The sequence below is a fragment of the Tetrahymena thermophila genome (genome assembly GCF_000189635.1).
Source record: "Tetrahymena thermophila SB210 genomic scaffold scf_8254646, whole genome shotgun sequence".
Taxonomy (NCBI): domain Eukaryota; phylum Ciliophora; class Oligohymenophorea; order Hymenostomatida; family Tetrahymenidae; genus Tetrahymena; species Tetrahymena thermophila.
This window is the reverse complement of record NW_002476414.1, coordinates 54,152-74,426: the sequence shown is the minus strand read 5'-3', so window position 1 is coordinate 74,426 and position 20,275 is coordinate 54,152. Positions and strand designations below refer to the sequence as shown.

At 17.9% G+C, this 20,275-nt stretch overlaps 6 protein-coding genes across 6 annotated transcripts in view; 2 read left to right on the top strand and 4 right to left on the bottom strand. All coding sequences in view use genetic code 6, as the record gives it.

Moving 5' to 3' along the window:
• Positions 1-91: 91 nt before the first annotated feature.
• Positions 92-1,101, top strand: TTHERM_00816270 (hypothetical protein; the record flags this gene model as incomplete). Its single annotated transcript, XM_001016134.3, has 2 exons — positions 92-118; positions 196-1,101. 2 exons carry the CDS (start codon positions 92-94, stop codon positions 1,099-1,101), a joined length of 933 nt encoding a protein of 310 aa, XP_001016134.3.
• Positions 1,102-2,521: 1,420 nt separating this feature from the next.
• TTHERM_00816260 (hypothetical protein) lies at positions 2,522-3,661 on the top strand (the record flags this gene model as incomplete). The annotated part of the gene is made up of 1 exon (XM_001016133.2): positions 2,522-3,661. One exon carries the CDS (start codon positions 2,522-2,524, stop codon positions 3,659-3,661), a length of 1,140 nt encoding a protein of 379 aa, XP_001016133.2.
• Positions 3,662-4,722: 1,061 nt separating this feature from the next.
• Positions 4,723-8,343, bottom strand: TTHERM_00816250 (hypothetical protein; the record flags this gene model as incomplete). Its single annotated transcript, XM_001016132.2, has 16 exons — positions 4,723-4,739; positions 4,808-4,887; positions 5,004-5,096; positions 5,162-5,251; positions 5,309-5,398; positions 5,512-5,601; positions 5,718-5,807; positions 5,864-5,953; positions 6,035-6,124; positions 6,213-6,302; positions 6,517-6,606; positions 6,671-6,760; positions 6,851-6,940; positions 7,061-7,150; positions 7,471-7,549; positions 7,614-8,343. The coding sequence occupies 16 exons, from the start codon at positions 8,341-8,343 to the stop codon at positions 4,723-4,725; spliced, it is 1,989 nt and encodes a 662-aa protein (XP_001016132.2).
• Positions 8,344-9,739: 1,396 nt separating this feature from the next.
• TTHERM_00816240 (transmembrane protein, putative) lies at positions 9,740-12,880 on the bottom strand (the record flags this gene model as incomplete). Its single annotated transcript, XM_001016131.2, has 12 exons — positions 9,740-10,194; positions 10,310-10,335; positions 10,398-10,487; positions 10,608-10,697; positions 11,024-11,113; positions 11,195-11,284; positions 11,344-11,433; positions 11,505-11,600; positions 11,692-11,781; positions 11,870-11,959; positions 12,028-12,106; positions 12,169-12,880. The coding sequence occupies 12 exons, from the start codon at positions 12,878-12,880 to the stop codon at positions 9,740-9,742; spliced, it is 1,998 nt and encodes a 665-aa protein (XP_001016131.2).
• A 627-nt stretch (positions 12,881-13,507) lies between these two features.
• On the bottom strand, positions 13,508-16,229 carry TTHERM_00816230 (hypothetical protein; the record flags this gene model as incomplete). The annotated part of the gene is made up of 12 exons (XM_001016130.2): positions 13,508-13,525; positions 13,584-13,668; positions 13,731-13,820; positions 13,951-14,040; positions 14,353-14,442; positions 14,528-14,617; positions 14,686-14,775; positions 14,847-14,936; positions 15,011-15,100; positions 15,185-15,274; positions 15,378-15,456; positions 15,518-16,229. 12 exons carry the CDS (start codon positions 16,227-16,229, stop codon positions 13,508-13,510), a joined length of 1,614 nt encoding a protein of 537 aa, XP_001016130.2.
• Positions 16,230-18,267: 2,038 nt separating this feature from the next.
• Positions 18,268-20,275, bottom strand: part of TTHERM_00816220 (hypothetical protein) — a gene marked incomplete at both ends in the record, with an annotated part of 2,660 nt that continues 652 nt past the window's right edge. Inside the window, 4 exons of the mRNA XM_001016129.2 lie at positions 18,268-18,502; positions 18,662-18,751; positions 18,924-19,013; positions 19,776-19,883. Coding sequence (XP_001016129.2) covers positions 18,268-18,502; positions 18,662-18,751; positions 18,924-19,013; positions 19,776-19,883 — 523 coding nt within the window. The remainder of the gene's footprint in view (positions 18,503-18,661; positions 18,752-18,923; positions 19,014-19,775; positions 19,884-20,275) is intronic.

The following is a 20,275-nucleotide window of genomic DNA, read 5'->3' as shown; positions in this document are numbered from 1 at the left end:
ACTTTTGGAAATGAAGCTTATAAAGAATATTATTTTATTATCTAAGAGTAATAAAATGGCGGTTTAAAGGTTTTTCAAAAAATACTTATAAATGAATATAATGCTAGTTCGTTTAGAGGTATCGAAGAATTTGATAAAACAGAATTAATCAAGAAATAAATTCATCTGTTTAGTTATATCAAAAAAATAACTTAGTCTATATCTTAAGATAGATCTATTTCTCAAGAGTTAGAATAATTAAAAAAATTGATTGGAGATGATCACAGTGAAGGAGCTTTAAATGCAATAGGACATCTTGTAAAAGCTGCAACGATAAGCGGAATTGGAAGTTTTAAATAGATTATTACATACACTTCTTTATAAACTTATAAAATTGTAAATAATGCTCTTGCTAAAGAGGGTGTAAAAGGATTTATGAGTATCGGAGGCAAAGCTTTTCTTTAAGAAGGAGCAAAAGCTGTCATTACTTAGTCTGGATAAGCACTCGCTTAAGGGGCTGTTACTGAGGTTACTAAAAATACGGTAACAATTGGCTAATAAGTTGTCAAAACTGGATTTTAATTAGGTTCATTTTTAAAAGGTCTTGGAATAGGTATAGCTATAAATGTAGCAGTAGGTGGTTTAAAATCATATATTAATACAAAATGGTTAGATGAATTTGTATTTATTTGCGAATGTGATAAGGAATTTAATTTTGAGTTGATTGAAAATTTTGAAAAATTTAATTAAAAATGTATGAATGATATGAAAAATTTAGAAAACCTTTAAAACGAAATAAATAATTCTTGCTAAATTGATGAATCTAAGAGATATTTAACTAATAATAATATAAAAACCCCTCAAGATTAAGAATATAAACAACAATAATAATAATAAAATGAATCTTAGAGATATTTAAGTAATCGTCATATAAAAACCCCTCAAGATTAAGAATATAAACAACAATAATAATAATAATAATAAAATGAATCTTAGAGATATTTAAGTAATCGTCATATAAAAACCCCTCAAGATTAAGAATATAAACAACAATAATAATAATAATAAAATGAATCTTAGAGATATTTAAGTAATTTTCATATAAAAACCCCTCAAAATTGAGAATATAAACAATAATAATAATAATAAAACTAAACTTAGTATTAAACAATTGAGGGGTGAGTCCTTAATATTATGAAGACTTGAAAAAATTATATAAGAAATTTTTTATAAAGTGATTTAATAATGATGATAATAATAGTAAATAACTAAGTAAATAAGAGATTGAGTTTTAATATCTTGAAGATATTATTATTTTAGATTTTTATTTTTTTTTATTATTTTTATAATCCTGAAACATTTAATTTAGTAATATTTTAAATACAAACTTCTTTAATCATCCATCACAAATAAATTTCAATTTTATTAAACTTTTTGTTTTAAAATCTTACAATAATTTAAAGAAATTTAACTAATTAACTATTATCATAATTTTTGATTTACTTATTTTTTTTTTTTATACCTTCATTATTTTCGGGTTTATATAAAAAAAAAACGCTTAAATTTAGTGATTTCGGTCTGACCAATTTTATTAACGAGGAATCAAGGTATAATTTATTATTATTCGTATATGCAGCTTTAAAAAAGACAGTACCCTAAGGTAATATACTTCTATAAATATATAATTTATAAATTCATATTAAAATCCTTCTAATACTAAATTTTAAATTTTGATTAATATTAGAATATTGTGACTAATATTAGAATAAATGTAATTTATGATGAATTCTAAGTAGAACGATATTAAATTTCAAAAATATTATGACGTTATGTATTTATTACCTATTTATCATTATTATAAATAATTTAAATAAAACACTAATATTTCTTTTAGAATAAACATTTTTCAGAAGATTTTCTTCTAAATTTTCAATAATAAATTAAGAAATTCAGATTAATATTCTTGTAACTTAAATTCTAATTGTAATTAATGTTAGAATATTGTAATTAATATTAGAATATACGCAATTTATGATGAATTCTAAGTAGAACATTCAGATTAATATTCTTGTAACTTAAATTCTAATTGTAATTAATGTTAGAATATTGTTTTTAATATTAGAATATATGCAATTTATGATGAATTCTTGGTAAAACAATATTAAATTTAAAAAATATTATGAAGTTATATATTTACCTATCTATCAATATTATAAATAATTTAAATAAAACGTAATTAATATTACAATATACACGATTTATGATGAGTTCTAAGTAGAACATATTAAATTTCAAAAATATTATGACATTATTTATATATTATCTATCTATCTATCTATCTATCTATCTATCTATCTATCTATCTATCTATCTATCTATCTATCTATCACTATTATAAATAGTTTAAATAAACACTAAATAAAAATTGTTTCTAGCTCGAATGATTAAAGCGAGACATTTAAATTATTTAAAATATAATATATTTATGAGAATTTTTGAGGAAAAACTTTGTGTCTGTCTTTAATAATTTCGTTTTTTTTAAATGTAAAATAGATAAAAAATAAAATAAAGAAACAAATTATAAAATAAAAAGAAACTATTAAAATTAATGGAAGAAAAAGGTTATAAATTACCTAAGAACAAAGCTCTCTATATTTTAGCTAAGAGAGAGAAAATTTAAGAGAAATCTTTTTTGGAAAAAGCTAGTGACTTCTTGTTCACTTTTGGAAATGAAGCTTTTAAAGAATATTATTTTTTTATCTAAGAGTAATAAAATGGTTCTTTATTGGTATTTCAAAAAATACTTATAAATGAATATAACGCTAATTCTTTTAGAAATATTTAAGAATTTGATGATACAGAATATATCAAGAAATAAATTCATCTGTTTAGTTTCATCAAAAAAATAATTGAGTCTTTATCTTAAGGTATATCTATCTCTAATGACTAAATAGATTAATTTCTAAAATTGATTGGAGATGATGATCACAGTGAAGGAGTTTTAAATAATTTAAATCTAATTGGAAATATTGCAAAAGCTGCTGCGATAAGTGGAGTTAGTGGTTTTAAATAGATTATTTCATACACTTCTTTAGAAACTTTTAAAATTGTAAATAATGCTCTTGCCAAAGAGGGTATAAAAGGATTTATGAGTATTGGAGGCAAAACCTTTCTTTAAGAAGGAGCAAAAGCTGCCGTTGCTTAGGCTGGAAAAGAATTAACTAAAGGGACTGTGACTCAAGTTACTTAAAATACAGTAACAATTGGCAAATAAGTTGTCAAAACTGGATTTTCTGTTTCTTAATTATTAAAAGGTCTTGGAATTGGAATAGCTGTAAATGTAGCAGTAGGTGGTATAAAATCAGTTATTAAAACAAAATGGTTAAATGAATTTGAATTTATTTGTGAATGTGATAGCGAATTTAATTTTGAGATCATTAAAGATTTTTCAAAATTTAAGTAAAAATTTATCGATGATTCAAAAAATATAGAAGAACTCTATAAAGAAATAATTAAATTTTATGAAATTCCTCAATCTAAAAGATATTCAACAAATGACAATATAAAAACCCCACAAGATTAAGAATACAAAGAGTAATAGCAATAAAACTAAAATTACAACTTAACTCCTTAAGAGGATCACCTAAACAGCGAATAAAGAGAAAACACCCCAAAAACATGACTGACTAACTAACTAACTAACTAACTAACTAACTAACTAACTAACTAACTAACTAAATATAAATATGATTAATTTATTAATTTAATATTATTTTAGTAATGCTTTTCTTTTTATTCTACTTTAAATAATTCTTTTCTTTAATAGATAACTTTTTAATTTATTTTTAACTGGGATTTAATTTTATAAACGTTCAAAATTAGTTTATAAAAAAGAATGCACTCAATCAAAAATTTATCGAAATAATTTAAATTAACAATTGTTTATTTGCTCAAAATTTAGTTTTATTTGAAATAATTAAATAAAAAATATTTAAATAATATTAATCGTTTAAATATAAATATTTTTAAAAAGAAATAAATAACTTTTTAATTCCAAAATAAATAAATTGATAAATAGAAACATATTAATTAGCTATATCCATCTATTTCAGTTTCTAATCATACTAGTTATATATAGCCTCTGAAATTCTTTTTATCAATTTATGAAATATTATAATACCATATTTAAATAATGACGAGTTCTTAAATAATTGCTAAAAAGTAAAATTATAAAAATTAAATTCTTTGTAAATTATTTGACTTCAATAATAATGAATGAATGAATGTATTTTTGATAATTTTGATTTTAAAGCATCTTTTTTTCTAAAATATTTAACACAATTATTTATTTATTTTCAATTAATTTAGAAAACTATATTTAAACAAAAATTAATAAAAAGTTATCCTCATTTTCTTTTTTTCAAATTTACCTAATTTATAATGAGAAATTAAAATGTCTCTTTAAAATAAATTAATTATATTTATTATTTAAACAAATATATTTTATTTTAATTTCAACAAATGTTTTTTGATAATTCCAATAACTTAAATCAACATTTATTAAGGCAAAGTATTTATTTTAACAAAAAATATATTTCAAACAAGATTTATAAAAAAAAAAATTAACAATTTAATTAAAATATAATTTTTCGATTGCTTTATTATTTGAATTAAAAAATTCTGATTTAAAAAGTGTTTATGAGTATAAATTCATACTATTTGCTAACGAAATTTTTGTATATCTCAAAAATCAGCGTTCCCTAATATAATTAAATTATTTTAAATTGATAAATAAATAATTTGTTTATTTTTTTGATTAAAATTTTACATTATTTATTGTTTTGTTTGATTATTAAATCAAAATTTTCTCTTAAAGATTTTATTTTAAATTCATTGATGTTGTTTTCCCTTTTTATATTTATTTTATTTAAATAGATTTAATATAAAAAAAATAAATGTTAGGGAATATATTATTAAATTGCCCATAATGTATCAAATAAATAAATAAATTTAAAAATATTTACATTAAATTTAAATTCAATGTTTAAATTGTTTGAATTTTCTTTTCCAGTTCATTTAGAATAAGTTTAACCCCTTCAAATCCAATTTTGTTTTCACTTATAAACCAAATATTTTTAAATGATTTAAATAATAAAAATTATAAAAATATTTTTAAAAATACTTTAAGTTTAATTCTAGTTGAGAAAGATTTTATAAATTTGATAATAGCGAAGCAATATTCTTGGCAACCACATAATCTATATCACTTTTCCTAAAATATATTAAATAAATACGATATTTTATTTATATTTTAAGCTATTTTTTTTACCATAAAAAGAGCTCCAATTTATTTATGTTTTTAAAATTTTCAATAGCATTTAAAATATAAAAAGCTCCTTGGTTAGTTATGTTATTATCACTAATAAATCATTTAAAATTTTTAAGTAATAATTATTCTAAAATTAAAATGAATAAACATTTCAATAAATAAATTGTATTTAAAAAAAAAAAAAACAATAAAATTGTTTATACCCAAAACAAAGATTCAATGTTGTTAACTTTTTATATGCTTATATTGCTTTTGATAAGTAGAAAAATCCTAAATCTCTAATCCTATTTTCTCTATTATTTGTTTTAATATTAATTTTTTAAATATTTAATTAAAATCGTGAGAATAAATTTTAAAAAAATCTAATTAATTTATTAAAATAATCTCAAAATAAAAATAAATATTTTACTGCAAATTAAGTTCTAAATAGTGAATGTTTTACAATTTCTTCATTGAACTTGCAATACTTTATACTCCTTAGACACTAATTTTATTATTCCTTTTAAATTATAAAGATTTTGTTTAGATAAATAAAATAATATAAAATTTAATTACCTGAAGCAAAGAATTAGCTCAGCCATTTGATTATTTTATTCTATAGCTTTTGAAATGCAAACAACTCCTTCATCTTAAATTTAATTTCCCCTTGTTGGTAAATAAATAAATAAAAAATTAAATAAATTGTTTTTAAAGTAATAAATAAATAATAAAATAATTAAAAAATACTATAGCTGTAGATTTAATACAGTAAGATTTTATATTAATTTAATCGCTCTTGATATTATTTTAGCTCCTTCTTTGCCAATATTATTATAACTTTTTAGAAAAAATGAATAGTTAAATAAAATTTTAAAAAATAAGCTAAAATCGGTTCTAATAAAATAAATAACTAAGTATAAAATACTTTAGATATAATTTTAATGTGGTAAGATAAGATTAGGGATATAGTGCTATTGCTAGTTATTTAACTCCTTCCTTGCTAATACTATTATTGCTATTTAATTTATATAAAAATAATTTTTTAAATCAATCAATTATAAGCACATTAACAGAAAAATAAATAGAATTTTTAAAATAATTTTCACAGAGTATTAATTTAAAAATTAATTAAAAAAAACTATTTATTTATTTATGGTCAATATAAATTGATAATTTGAAATAATTTTGAAAAAAAGCAAGAAAAGAAATGGCATAAAATATTAAATTACTCTAATTATAATTCTAGAAAACTAAACTTTTAATTCTTATCAAGTATTCTTGCTATATATTGAGTTCCTTTATTATTGATATTATTATTCCTTGAATAATTATTAATTAAAAAAATAAACATTATTTTCTATTTAAAAATATGTTAATTATTACTATAGATTAAGAGCTAAATGAACAATGTTTTAGCATTTTTCTATACCATTTGCTATATTTTTGACTCCTTAAATTCCTATTTAATTTTCTCTATTTTTGATACAAAATTTAAACATTTATTTATTATAAAAATAGTGCAATTATTAAATTAATAAAAATGGTTTGTTTCTTTTAAATTACCCTAAATTTATCTTTAAGCATTAGATATTTTGGTGGTTTATAAGTCCCTTTGAAATATTAAGAAACTCTTCCTCTCTAATGTTTGCTTGTCTAAAATTTATTTTTCAAAAAATATTTTTATTTCAAAATTATTATTTTCAAATAAAATTAATTTGATTTTTTATTGAGCCAAATAATTTATTAAGTAAAAATAAAATAAAATTGAAATACTCTAATTCTAAATTAAGATTGGTGATATTTCTGCAAGCATTTATGGTATCTCCAATAGCATTAGCGGTTTAGTTGTCAATATTCATTTTTCTATTTAGTTTTGTTAAAAATTTAAATTTAACCCACAATCTAAAATTTTTCTCAAAGAATATTAATAAGAATGAATAAAACATTAATTAATTAATTAATAAAGAATATTATCTAATTTGATAAAATAAAATATTTTAAATAAATAAATAAAGTTAGAGTCAGTCAGTCATTAATTAATATTTCGTTTTTGCAAGCCCACTTAAATATTATAATTTTTGATGAGAAAAAATAATCATCCAAGAATTTATCAAATTTTATTTAAAGAGATAGTATATCACTTTTTAAAAAAATAACTAAAATTTGTATTTTAAATAAATTACGAAAAATTGATTTCTATTTTTTTATATTCAAGGCATTTGTTGAGATCTTCTAATTAATCTATTTTTATTTCTTCTAAAACTATTTTAATAATAAATAATTCAAATTATTTTTTTAAAAATGTAATTTTTTAATTAAATTTTACTTTATTTGTCTCCAGCTTTTAATTTTTCATTTGGTTAATCAAATATTTCATCATTTTTAGAAAAGCTAATAATATCTAGATTGTTTATTATAGATAAGACTTAATCTTTCATGTTTTCAATTTTATTTATGTTGAAAACATAATAATTTGCTTTTTTGATCAAATCAATTAGTTCATTTTTATTTTATTAATAATTTAGCTGATTTTAAATTATTATTTCTTAAATCATTTTATTCTGCTCAGATTAATTTGCATATTAAGTTTTAATTATTTCTACCAATTTTTCCTTCTGAGATATTTGATTGTAAAAAATGATAGGTTATTGTTTAATTTGATCAATTTTCTCTAGCTCATTTAGGATTTGTTTCTTTTTTATTTGTATGGACTAACTTAATTGCGATAAAATTTCATCAAATAAAGTATTGATATCTTCTGGTTTGAGCGTATTCAACTATTAATTAATTTCTGACAGGTCTTTGTAAATAGAATCATCATCATAAATTGGCCAGCTATTAAAAATAGCATTTTGATTACTTTAAAGTAAGTCAACTATATCGATGTAGCTTTTATAATTATATTACTATTGACAAATATGGCATTTTAAAAATTGAGGTTCATTTGAATCATCCAGCTTTAAAAGAGAGATAGACCTTTTATGATTAGGACATTTCTTATAATGGTGTACTAAAAACTTTTCAATATCTGAAAAATCTATTTCTTATTACTCCATTCTTATTTTTTACTTTCTTATTTATGTAGATATTTTAATTTTATTTTTTTTTATTAATAAATTTTTTATTTACAAAATTATTTCAATTCTAAAATTTTTATAAACAAAATTGATTCAATAATAAATTATTTATTTATTTATAAAAATAATTTAATTGCATCTAATTTTTAGAGGGTAAATGAGGGGGTTGAGAGATGTAATTTAATAAGGTGGTAATAGAATAATAAAATTTGTTTGAAGAGAGAACAAAGTCTTTTTATTTACATATCAAGGTTTAGCATTTTAAAATAATTAAAATGACAAAACATATTTTATGTAATTAACTATTCTAAATTAATACATTTTTTATTTAATTGCAACAATTTTCGCAATTTATTTTGTTTATCAAAAAAAAAAAAGATGATTGACTCTTTGTAACCAAATTTTGTTTTTTAGAATAAGGATTTTGGTTTGCATGGTTAAAGAAAATTTTGCATTTTGATCAATTTATTTTTTGTTTTAATGATGAATATTAATTTTGATCTAAAGGATAGAATGTACAAAATATCTTTTTAATCGAAGTATTTACATATTGAATGCTACTATTTTAAGCCTTTGATTTATTAAAAAATTACAAAATTTATAGATTATTTGCCTCATTGCTATTAAAATTTACTCTCTAAAATAATAAATTTGGATGAATAAAGAAATTTCTGCATGAAAAAAATCTCAAAGAAATATTTTTGATTTTGATCAATTTATATTATGTTGGTTGTGATAAATTTGAGAATAAATATTTATTTATTTATTTATTTTAATAAAGGATTTAGATAATATATTTTTCATAATTTGGATAAAATGTGTATGTTATAAATGCTTTAAAAAATATATTCTAAAAATAAAAGAAAGAACATATTTAATGTTTTGTAATTATATCTACATATAGTCTCTGCTCTTTAAGTCATTATACAAAATTAAAATATTTAATTCATAATTTCTTCATTTAATTATTTTGTTTATTAAAATATATTAGAATAATGGAGAATATTAATTAATTTAAAAAATATTCATGCTATCTATCTCATGAATAATAATTTGAAATAATCAAGATTTGATTTAGTTGTTGAAATATGGTTGAATATATGTGTGATTCTATTAAAATATAAAAAATAATTTTAAAAATCCAACTCAAAATTAAATTCTTCAGTAAATATTTATTTTTGTAATTTCAGTTTTCAAAAACCATCTTCAAGTTTAGATAAATTATTTTGATTTAATTTTAAAATAGAAATAACTTTTTTATTTATTATACATTTATTTATTTATTTATTTTCTCTTTTCAAATAAAAAATAGTAATAGTATTGTTATCTTATCCAAATTTTTATAAAAATAAGATTTCTTTATTATTAAATAAATTCATTTCTAAATCAAAAAATTGTAAAAATAGAAAGTTAGATAAATATATTAATTAGATGGCAAATAAAACTGTAAAAATAGGTAAAAACTGATAAATAGATAACAATTAATTGATTAATATATAGATACCTCAAACTATAAATATATTCTCCAATCGTTAAATTAGTTATTATGTTTTGAATTTTATATGCTCAAATATATTTTTATGCAAATTAGACACACAGAAATATATATTATATATATTAATATACAAATAATTACAATATTTAAAACTTCTTTTATTTTTAAGAGATTTAAAGTGATAAGAAATACAAATATATTAATTTGCTTAATTAATTGTTTGTTTAAATAAATTCTATTTTAAACAACACAAGTTTTCTTTTAATTACATTTGATATTTAAATTTTTTATTTAAGAGAAACTTTCATAAGTTTATTTCAAAGAAGCAACTATAACTATTAAAGATAAAAAACTTATTAATTAATTAAAAAAATAGTAAAAATAAATTTACTTATTGTTTTAGTTTTTTTTTGAACTCATTAAATGTATTTCTTACTAAATTTCTATTACCTGATTTGCAAATTTCATTAGAATTGCTTTTTATTTAACACCAATTAATATTATTAAATAAGCATTAATTAAATTATGATAAAATTACCTTAAGTTTATATGAAGATCTTAAATTTTTTTATTATTTTCTAAATCTTTTATTATTTTTTAAGCACCTTTAACTCCAATTTGATTACAACTAAAATTTTTAATAATAAAAAAAACTTAAATCGAAAGAAAGTATTTATTAAAATTATTTATATAAAGTTATTTTTTTAAGAATATTAAATTAAATTTAACAAATTATTTATTTATTTACCTTAATGAAAGTTTTAATATTTAAATATTTTATAATTTAGTTAACGCATCTCCAATATAGAAAGCTCCTTCATCTTCTATTTTACTATAGCTATTAATAATCAAAATTTAATTTTTTAAATCAACTAATTAAGATTTGGTGATAATTTTTTTTATTTTTTAAGTTATTTATTAAAACTCTTCTTAAAAGAAATTTAAATTGGATTTAATTTAATTATGACTTAACCAATTTTATAGTAATTAGTAAAACGTATTAATAACTAATATATTTTTTATTTATTTATATATTTATATATTTTTGGTAGAATATTATATCAATCAAATATATTAAGACTACTCTAAATTCTAAACAAATTGAAATATAAAAAAATTCAAATTAAATAGAAATATATTTAGATTAAGATTATAATTAATTACTCCAAATTAAGATCGAGCTCTTTAAGATTAATGTTTTTTTCTAAAGAATTTGATATAACTTTAGCTATTTCATTTCCAATATAATTTGATCTATATAATATATATAATAAGTAATATTATAAATTTTACAAAAATTAAATTAAAATTTAATAAACAAAAAGAATTTGTTACGAACAATCTAATTTTAGTATTTCTAATTTTTAGAGTTTTTCAATTGCTCTTGTAATCTTTTTGAATCTTTCAGCGGAATTAAAATTTATTCTTATATATGTTATTAATGATAAGTCTGTTAAATAAATTAAATATAAAACTAAACTTACCTAAAATAAAGAGTCAAATTATTAAGATTTTAGCATGCTTCTATTGCATCAGCTATGCTTGAAGCTCCTTCTTAATCAATATCTTTAAGTCTTTCAGATTGTAAAGTAGAATGAATGGTTTATTTGATTAAATGAAATAATGGAGAAAAAAATTAAATTACTTTGTATTGAGATGTAGTTTAACTAAATTATTATTTTATTTTATAAATTGTGCAATACATTTAGCTCCTTCAGATCCAATATAATTAAATGTATCTCTTTAAAAAAATTATAAATAAATAATTCAATCATTTAACAAGGCATAATTAATTAATTAATTTTATATAAACTAAAAATTGAAAAATTTACCCAAACTTAAGTTTCAACTTTGTGAGTGTTTAATACTTAAATAATCCTTTTATGATTTAGCACACGTTTTCATTATAAATTGTATTACCACTAAAAGATATCAAAAAATTTTAAATAAGTAATGTTTGTTTTTATAGTTTATTATATTATATGAAGCATAAAAAGTTAATAAAAATACGATATCCTTAGTGAAAATTCATTAATTTTTTTGAATTTATTTAACGACTACGAAATGATGTAAATGTCTATAAATGATAAGTATTATTCTCTTTTTTAAATAAATAAATAATTTTAATTTAAAAGAATAAATGATAAAAAAGCTAGTTATTTAGTTACCTAAAATCAATTTTAATTTTTTAGTAATCATAATATTTATTCAATTCTTCAATTTTAGTTATTTTTATTTTTTTAAAACCTTTTTAAAAATAAAATTCATAATAAAATTATAATTTATTAATATTTAATAAAAAATTTTACATTAGTCATAATTTTCGATTGTTATATTATTAGACTAATCAACTATTACTTATAAATCATCAAAATTATTTACTTTTTATATTGATGACAACACTTCTTCCTTAATATTTTAAATTTTATCTAAACCAAATAAGTTTTTATTTGCTTAATTAATCAATTCTATTAATAAATTTTTGTTTTTTTCATAATTCTCTTGATTTTATTTGATAATATTTAAAATCATCTCATTTTGTTTTTTTTAATCACCAAATTATGTTTTAATTATGTCTATTAACTTTTCTTTTTAACATATTTCTTTAAAGAAATTTAAAGGTTTTTATGTTATTTCTTCAATCAATCCAAGATTTTTTAAAATACTTTTTCTTTTTGATTAAATTGCTTCAATTATTTCATCAAATAAAAGGTTTATTTCTTGGCAGTATTTAGCAAATGGCCATTGCCTAATTTATTCAAGCTTTTCATAGATTGAATCATCATCATGAATTGGCCATTTCTAAAAAATAAAGTGATTATCGCTTTAAAGCAATTCGATAATATCAATAAAGCATTTATATTTCTTTTCATCTAAGCATTTTTGGCATTTAATCACTTAAGGATCTTCCTCATCATCTAGTCTTAAATATATTACAGACCTTTTGTGAGTAGGACATTTAATATAGTGAGTTAATAAAAATTTTTCAACATCTGAAAAATCAATATTTTCTTTATCCATAATAGATTGATAAATAGATAAATAGATAGGTTTTAAAATTTACTAAATAAATAAATAATCTTTATTTTTAATAAATAATTATTTGGTTTCAAATTTTTATTTGTTATTTATTAATCATGTGTATAAATTAGAAATTTTCTATTTATTTATTCATTAGGTAATAGATAAATTATTAAAAGGAAAATTTTTTATCAATTCAAATATTTGAAAAAGATAATTAAATATCAGAACGAACGTAAAAATCTTTCATTAACTTTTGAATTTTAGAAAACTACCTAATAATGCTTATTTATATTAACTAGCTATATATATTTTGATATCTAAGAAGATAATAAAACTTTTGTAAAAATAAAATTTATTCAGCTTTATATTCACGTATATCTTAAATTTGAATGATTTATACCAATTAGACACCAATACACATATATATATTAATATACAAATATTTATAAGACTTAAAATTTCTTTTATTTTTTAAAGATTTAAATTGTTAAGAAATACAAATATATTAATTTGCTTAATTAATTGTTTGTTAGAATAAGTTCTATTTTAAATAACACAAGTTTTCTTTTCAATTACATTTAAAATTTAAATTTTCTATTTAAGAGAAACTTTCATAAGTTTATTTCAAAGAAGCAACTATAACTATAAAAGAAAAAAAAATAATTAATTAATATTAAAAAAATAGTAAAAATAAATTTACTTATTGTTTTAGTTTTTTTTTGAACTCATTAAATGTATTTCTTACTAAATTTCTATTACCTAATTGGCAAATTTCTTCAGAATCGCTTTTTATTTAACACCAATTAATATTATTAAATAAGCATTCATTAAATTATGATAAAATTACCTTAAGTTTATATGAAGATCTTAAATTTTTCTATTATTTTCTAAATCTTTTATTATTTTTTAAGCACCTTTAACTCCGATTTCATTATTTCTAAAATTTTTAATAATTATAAAAACTTAAATTGAAAGAAAGTATTCAATAAAATTTAGTTAAATTATTCATAAAAAGTTATTTTATTCAGAATATTAAATTAAATTTAAATAATTATTTATTTATTTACCTAAGAGATAGTTTTAATATTTAAAGATTTAATAATTTAGCTAATGCATCTCCAATATAGAAAGCTCCTTCATCTTCAATACTACAAGAGCTATATTTAATTTTTAGAAATCAATTAATAAAGATTTTAAAATCATTTGGTGATATATTTTTTATTCTTTAAGTTATTTATTAAAACTCTTTTTAAAAGAAATTTAAATTGGATTTAATTATGACTAAACCAATTTTATAATAATTATTAAAACGCATAAATAACTAATATATTATTTATTTATTTATTTATTTATATTTTGGTTTAATATTATATCAATCAAATTTATTTAGACAAATCTAAATTTTAAACAAATTGAAATATAAAAAAATTAAGTAGAAATATAAAAAGATTCAAATTATAATTAATTACTCAAAATTAAGATCGAGCTCTGTAAGATTTTTATTTTTTCCTAAAGCATTAGATATAATTTAAGTTATTTCATCTTCCATATAATTTGATCTATATAATATTTATAATAAATAATATTTTAAATTTTACAAAAACTAAATTAAAATTTAAAAGACAAACAGAATGAATTTGTTACTAATAATCTATTTTTAGTATTTCTAATTTTTAATGTTTTTCGATCGCTCTTGCAATGTTTTCGATTCCTTCAGCATCATAATAGTTTCTTCTTATTAATGTTATTAATGATAAGTTTGTTAAATAAATTAAAATAATAAGTTATAAAATTAAATTTACTAAAAATAAAGAGCCAAATTATTTAGATTTTAGCATGTTTCTATTGCATCAGCTATGCTTGAAGCTCCTTCTTACTTAATATCATCAAGACTTTCAAAGTGTAAATTAAAATGATTTATTATATTAAATGAAATAATGTAGAAAAAAAAAAATTAAATTACTTTAGATTGAGATGTAGTTTAACTAAATTTTTATTTTATTTTATAAATTTTGCAATATATTGAGCTCCTGCAGATTTAAATACATTTAATCTTTTTTTTTTTAATTATTAATTAATTCATTTATTTAAAAAGCAAGTTATTAATTTTATATAAGCAAGATTTACTTAAACTTAAGTTTCAACTTTGTGAGTGTTTTGTGCTTATATAATCCTTTGATGATTTCGTACATTTCTTCATTACCAATTTAAATACCACTAAAAGATATCAAAACATTTTTAATAAATAATATTTTTATAGTTTATTGTATTATATGTATCATAAAAAGTTAATAAAAATACGATATCCTAAGTGTAAATTCATTAATTTTTTTGAATTTATTTAGCGACTGCGAAATGGTTTAAATGTCTTAAAATGTTAATTATTATTCTCTATTTTACAAAAATAAATATTTTCGTTTTAGTTAATAAGGAATAAATAAATAAATTTAATTTAAAAGAGAATAAATGATAAAAAAGCTAATTAGTTAGTTACCCAAAATCAATTTTAATTTTTTAGTAATCATAATATTTATTGAATTCTTCAATTTTAGTTATCTTTATTTTTTTAAAACCTATTTAGTAAATTAGTAGTAATTAAATCAAAATTTATTAATATTTAATAAAAAATTTTACATTAGTCATAATTTTCGATAGTTATATTATTAGACTAATCAACTATTACTTATAAATCATCAAAAGTGTTTAATTTGTTTATTGATGATAACACTTCCTCCTTAATATTTTAAATTTTACTTAAACTAAATAAGTTTTTATTAGCTTAATTAATTAATTCTACTAATAACTTTTTGTTTTTTTCATAATTCTCTTGATTTTATTTGATAATATTTAAAATCATCTCATTTTGTTTTTTTTAATCACCAAATTATGTTTTAATTATGTCTATTAACTTTTCCTTTTAGCATATTTCTTTAAAGAAATTTAAAGGTTTTTATGTTATTTCTTCAATCAATCCAAGATTTTTTAAAATACTTTTTCTTTTTGATTAAATTGCTTCAATTATTTCATCAAATAAAAGATTTATTTCTTGGCAGTATTTAGCAAATGGCCATAGACTAATTTATTCAAGCTTTTCATAGATTTAATCATCATCATGAATAGGCCATTTCTAAAAAATAAAGTGATTATCGCTTTAAAGCAATTCAATCATATCAATAAAGCATTTATATTTCTTTTCATCTAAGCATTTTTGGCATTTAATAACTTAAGGATCTTCCTCATCATCTAGTCTTAAATATATTACAGACCTTTTGTGAGTAGGACATTTAATATAGTGAGTTAATAAAAATTTTTCAACATCTGAAAAATCAATATTTTCTTTATCCATAATAGATATATAGATAGATGGCTTGATTTTATTTTTGTTTTAAAATTTACTAAATAAATAATATTTCTTCTATTTAATAAATAATTAATTATTTTGTTTCAAATTTTTATTTGTTATTTATTAATCATGTTTATAAATAAATTAGAACTTTTTTATATTTATGAAAATAGATAAAATATTAAAAAGATAATTGAATGTCAGAAAGTAATAATCTTTCATTTTTGAAAAACAATATGATAATACTTATATTAACTAGCTATATATATTTTGATATCTAACAAGATAATAAAACTTTTGTCAAAAGTAATTTATTCAACTTTAGATTCACACATATATTTAACTTGAGTGATTTTTTACAAAACAATATTAGATTATTTATTTATTTATTTTTATGTACTTGAAACAGCATTTATCATGATAAAATAGAAAAGCTATGAATGTAATGGATTTAATAAAAATACAAAAAATTATTAGAAGATTAAGTGATAAAAGAAGTATCAAAAATATATTAGATTTTTATTTATTATTATAGTTTTATAATCCTTAATCATTTAATTCAGTAATATTTGAAATAAAAACTTCTTTAATTATCCATCACAAATATCTTTCGATTTTATTAAATTTTTAGTTTTAAAATCTTATCACAATTTAAAGAAATTTGCTAACTAACTAACTAACTATTTTCATCTTTGTTAATTTCGTTATTTTTATCTTATTTACCTTAATTTTTTTAGAGCTTATATAATTATTTTTGGATTTATATAATTAATTATTTTTTACTATTTAAATATAATAAATGTAGATAGATAAAAATTAAAAAAAAAAATTATAAAATTCTTTTTAGTTGAAATAAATAAATAAATGAAAATAACTAATTTAATAATAAAGTCTGAAAAAAAAAACTTGAATTAGTAACTTGATAAAATTATTATTTTTCATAAAGTAATTTTAATAATTATGCTCATAAAAAGGTAAATAAGAGATTGAGTTTCAATTTCTAGAAGATATTATTATTTTAGATTTTCATTTATTATAAAAACTTTTAGCATCCTTAAAAACTTATGACCTATTCAGTAATACAAATTACTTTAATAATCCCAATCAGATTAAAATTTTATTAATCTTTTAGTTTTTAAAATTACATTTTGTAAAGTTTTATCATAATATACAGTAATATAGCTAGCTATATTTTCATTTTTTTTTTACCTGTATCTATCTAGTTTACTAATTGATTATGACTATTTAATAATAAATAGTATTTGCATATTAAAATACAAAATTAATAATTAAAAATAATTTTTATTATGCTTGAATTTATTGATATGATTTTTAATTAAAAATAATAAAATATATTTGAAAAGATTAAAAAATAATTTTAAATATGCATAGAAAAATATAGTAAAGATTAGATAAATATAATTACTTTAAGCTTTATATAAATCTCAGAGATTAACAGATTTTGCTATGCTTGAAGCTAAAAAAGATGCTCTTTTTAAACAAATGTTATTGCCACTTTTTTATTTCTTTTTTATCAATAAGTTATTTTTATATACCTCAATATTTTATGAAATCATTTTCTAATTTGGTAGAATATTCAACAACCACATGAAGTTTGAATACATACATACATACATACATACATACATACATACATACATACATACATACATACAGTATTGAAACTAATTATTTTCATCTTCCTTACTTTAATCGTTTTTATTATCTAGTTTTTTTAATTGATTATATTATTATTATATAATAAATATAGATTAATTAATATAAAATGTTTATTTAATAGTTTTTTTAGCTTGAATAAATAAATGAAAACAACAAATTTAATAATAAGGTTTGTAAAAGTAAAAATCTTAAATAAGTAACATAAAAATAATTATTTTTCATTAATTAATTTTAATAATGATGCTAATATAAGTAATTAAGTAAATAAGTGATTAGGTTTCAATTTCTTCTTGAATAAATTATTATTATTGATTTTTATTTATTATTATAGCTTATAGAGCTCTTAAAAATTTATGATCTATCAGTAATCATAATATCTACTTTAATCATTCCATTTAACTTCAAATCTAATTAATCTTTTAGTTTTTAAAATTATATTTTTTAAAGCCTTATCATAATACACACTTTCATAGTCATCGTTTTCATCTTCACTTTCATATTCATCGTTTTCATCTTCATTTTCATCTTAGTGAATGATGTCAAATTATTAAGATTATTTGCTTTCATTATTTTCTAGTTTATCTAATTTATTATTACTATTTTAAAATAATAAAAATGTAGATTAAAATAAAATAATTCTAATAAAAATAATTTTGATAATGAATTTAATAAGATTTTTAATAACATTAATTTTTAAAGAGAAAAAAATAATTTTAGATAAACAAGTAAGAAGAATAACAGATAAATAAAATTACTCTAAGTTTAAATATAAATATTAGAGATTAACACATTTTGCTATGCTAGAAGCTAAAAAAGATGCTCCTTTAAAACTAATTTTATTGCGACTATTTTAATATAAAATATTTATTTCAAAAAATAAAATTATTATATTTTTAATTAATTATTTATTTATTTTGTTTAATAATTATTTAATTATGTAAAATGAATAATTAAAAATTAAAAAATTGATATAAAAATTATTATAAATATAAATTTATTATATTGAGTTAAATTTACTCAAGAATAAGTTATAAAACTTTAAGTTGATGTAAATCTGCAATAGCTGAACCTAAACTGCCTGCCACTTCGTTATTTAATTTACTTTCACTTTGATTTTATTTAATAATAAAATTTATTAATATTTAAAACTATTTTTTTGAATAAATTAAAAAAAGTTTGAAATTTGAAAAAGTTAGTTTTATATTCAATAAATTATTTAAATTTTTAATTACTTGAACCATAGTGTGAAATATTGTAAATTTTTTAACTTTTTTAAAGCAAAAAAGCAGTCAAATTTATTATCTATTCTATTTTAACTTTTTAAATATTACATATAATTAAATTATAATAAAATCATTTTTTTTATTTATTTTGATTATATATTTTTAGAAATAAAAAATAAATAAAAATTTACAAAAAGCTTAGATTTAATTATGATAATTACTAACAGCTTACTAATGCATAGAATAAATCAGATATGCCTTTACTATTTATGTAGCAGATTCTTCAAATATTTTAATATTAAAAAAATTTAAAAACGAAAAATAGATAGAATGTTTTTTAGTATGCAAAAAGCAACCCAATTAAAGTAAATAAGTAAATAATTTACACTAAACTCAAATTTAAAAATTTTAAACTCAAGCATTTAGAAAACCCTTAATACAATGCAAGTAACTCTTTTTCTACTAAATAATTTTCGCTTTAACATATTATTTATAAATATTTTATTTTTATTTACATAAGTGTGAATAATTTCTTAAAAAATAGTAAAAAAAATTGTTTTTTAAAGCAACCAACTTATTTATTTATTTATGTTTTTTGATTAATTTATCATTAAAAATCACTTATTTAAATTTTTAAAAAATTTACCTCAGATTAATCTCTATATTCTCTATATTAATTAAATTTTCTAAAGCCTATCCTAAATAGGTTAATCCATATTAACTTTCATTGCCGTAGTATGTTTTTTTATTGTTTCTTTAATAGTTTAAAATAAAACTAAATTTAATTTTTTCTTTTCAGAGCATTATTTATTTTTAAATTTTTAATAATCAAAATAAAAAAGATACTCTAATAAAAGCTTTAATTATTTAAGATTAACAAGGTTCTTCAGAGCGTTTCCTAAATATTGAATTCCATTATCTTCGATTTAATTGGAACTTATTAAATATTAGAAAGTTAAAGATAAAAAAAAAAACAAGATGAAATAAATTCAAAACTAAAGTTTAAAAAAATTAGGTAAATTAGAAGAAAAAGTTCTTAATTTATTTATTAATTTATTTTATTATATGTATTATGAGAGGGAATATTTGAAATAAAAATATTTTTAATTAAATTAATTCTTAAATATTTCATATTAATAAAAATAA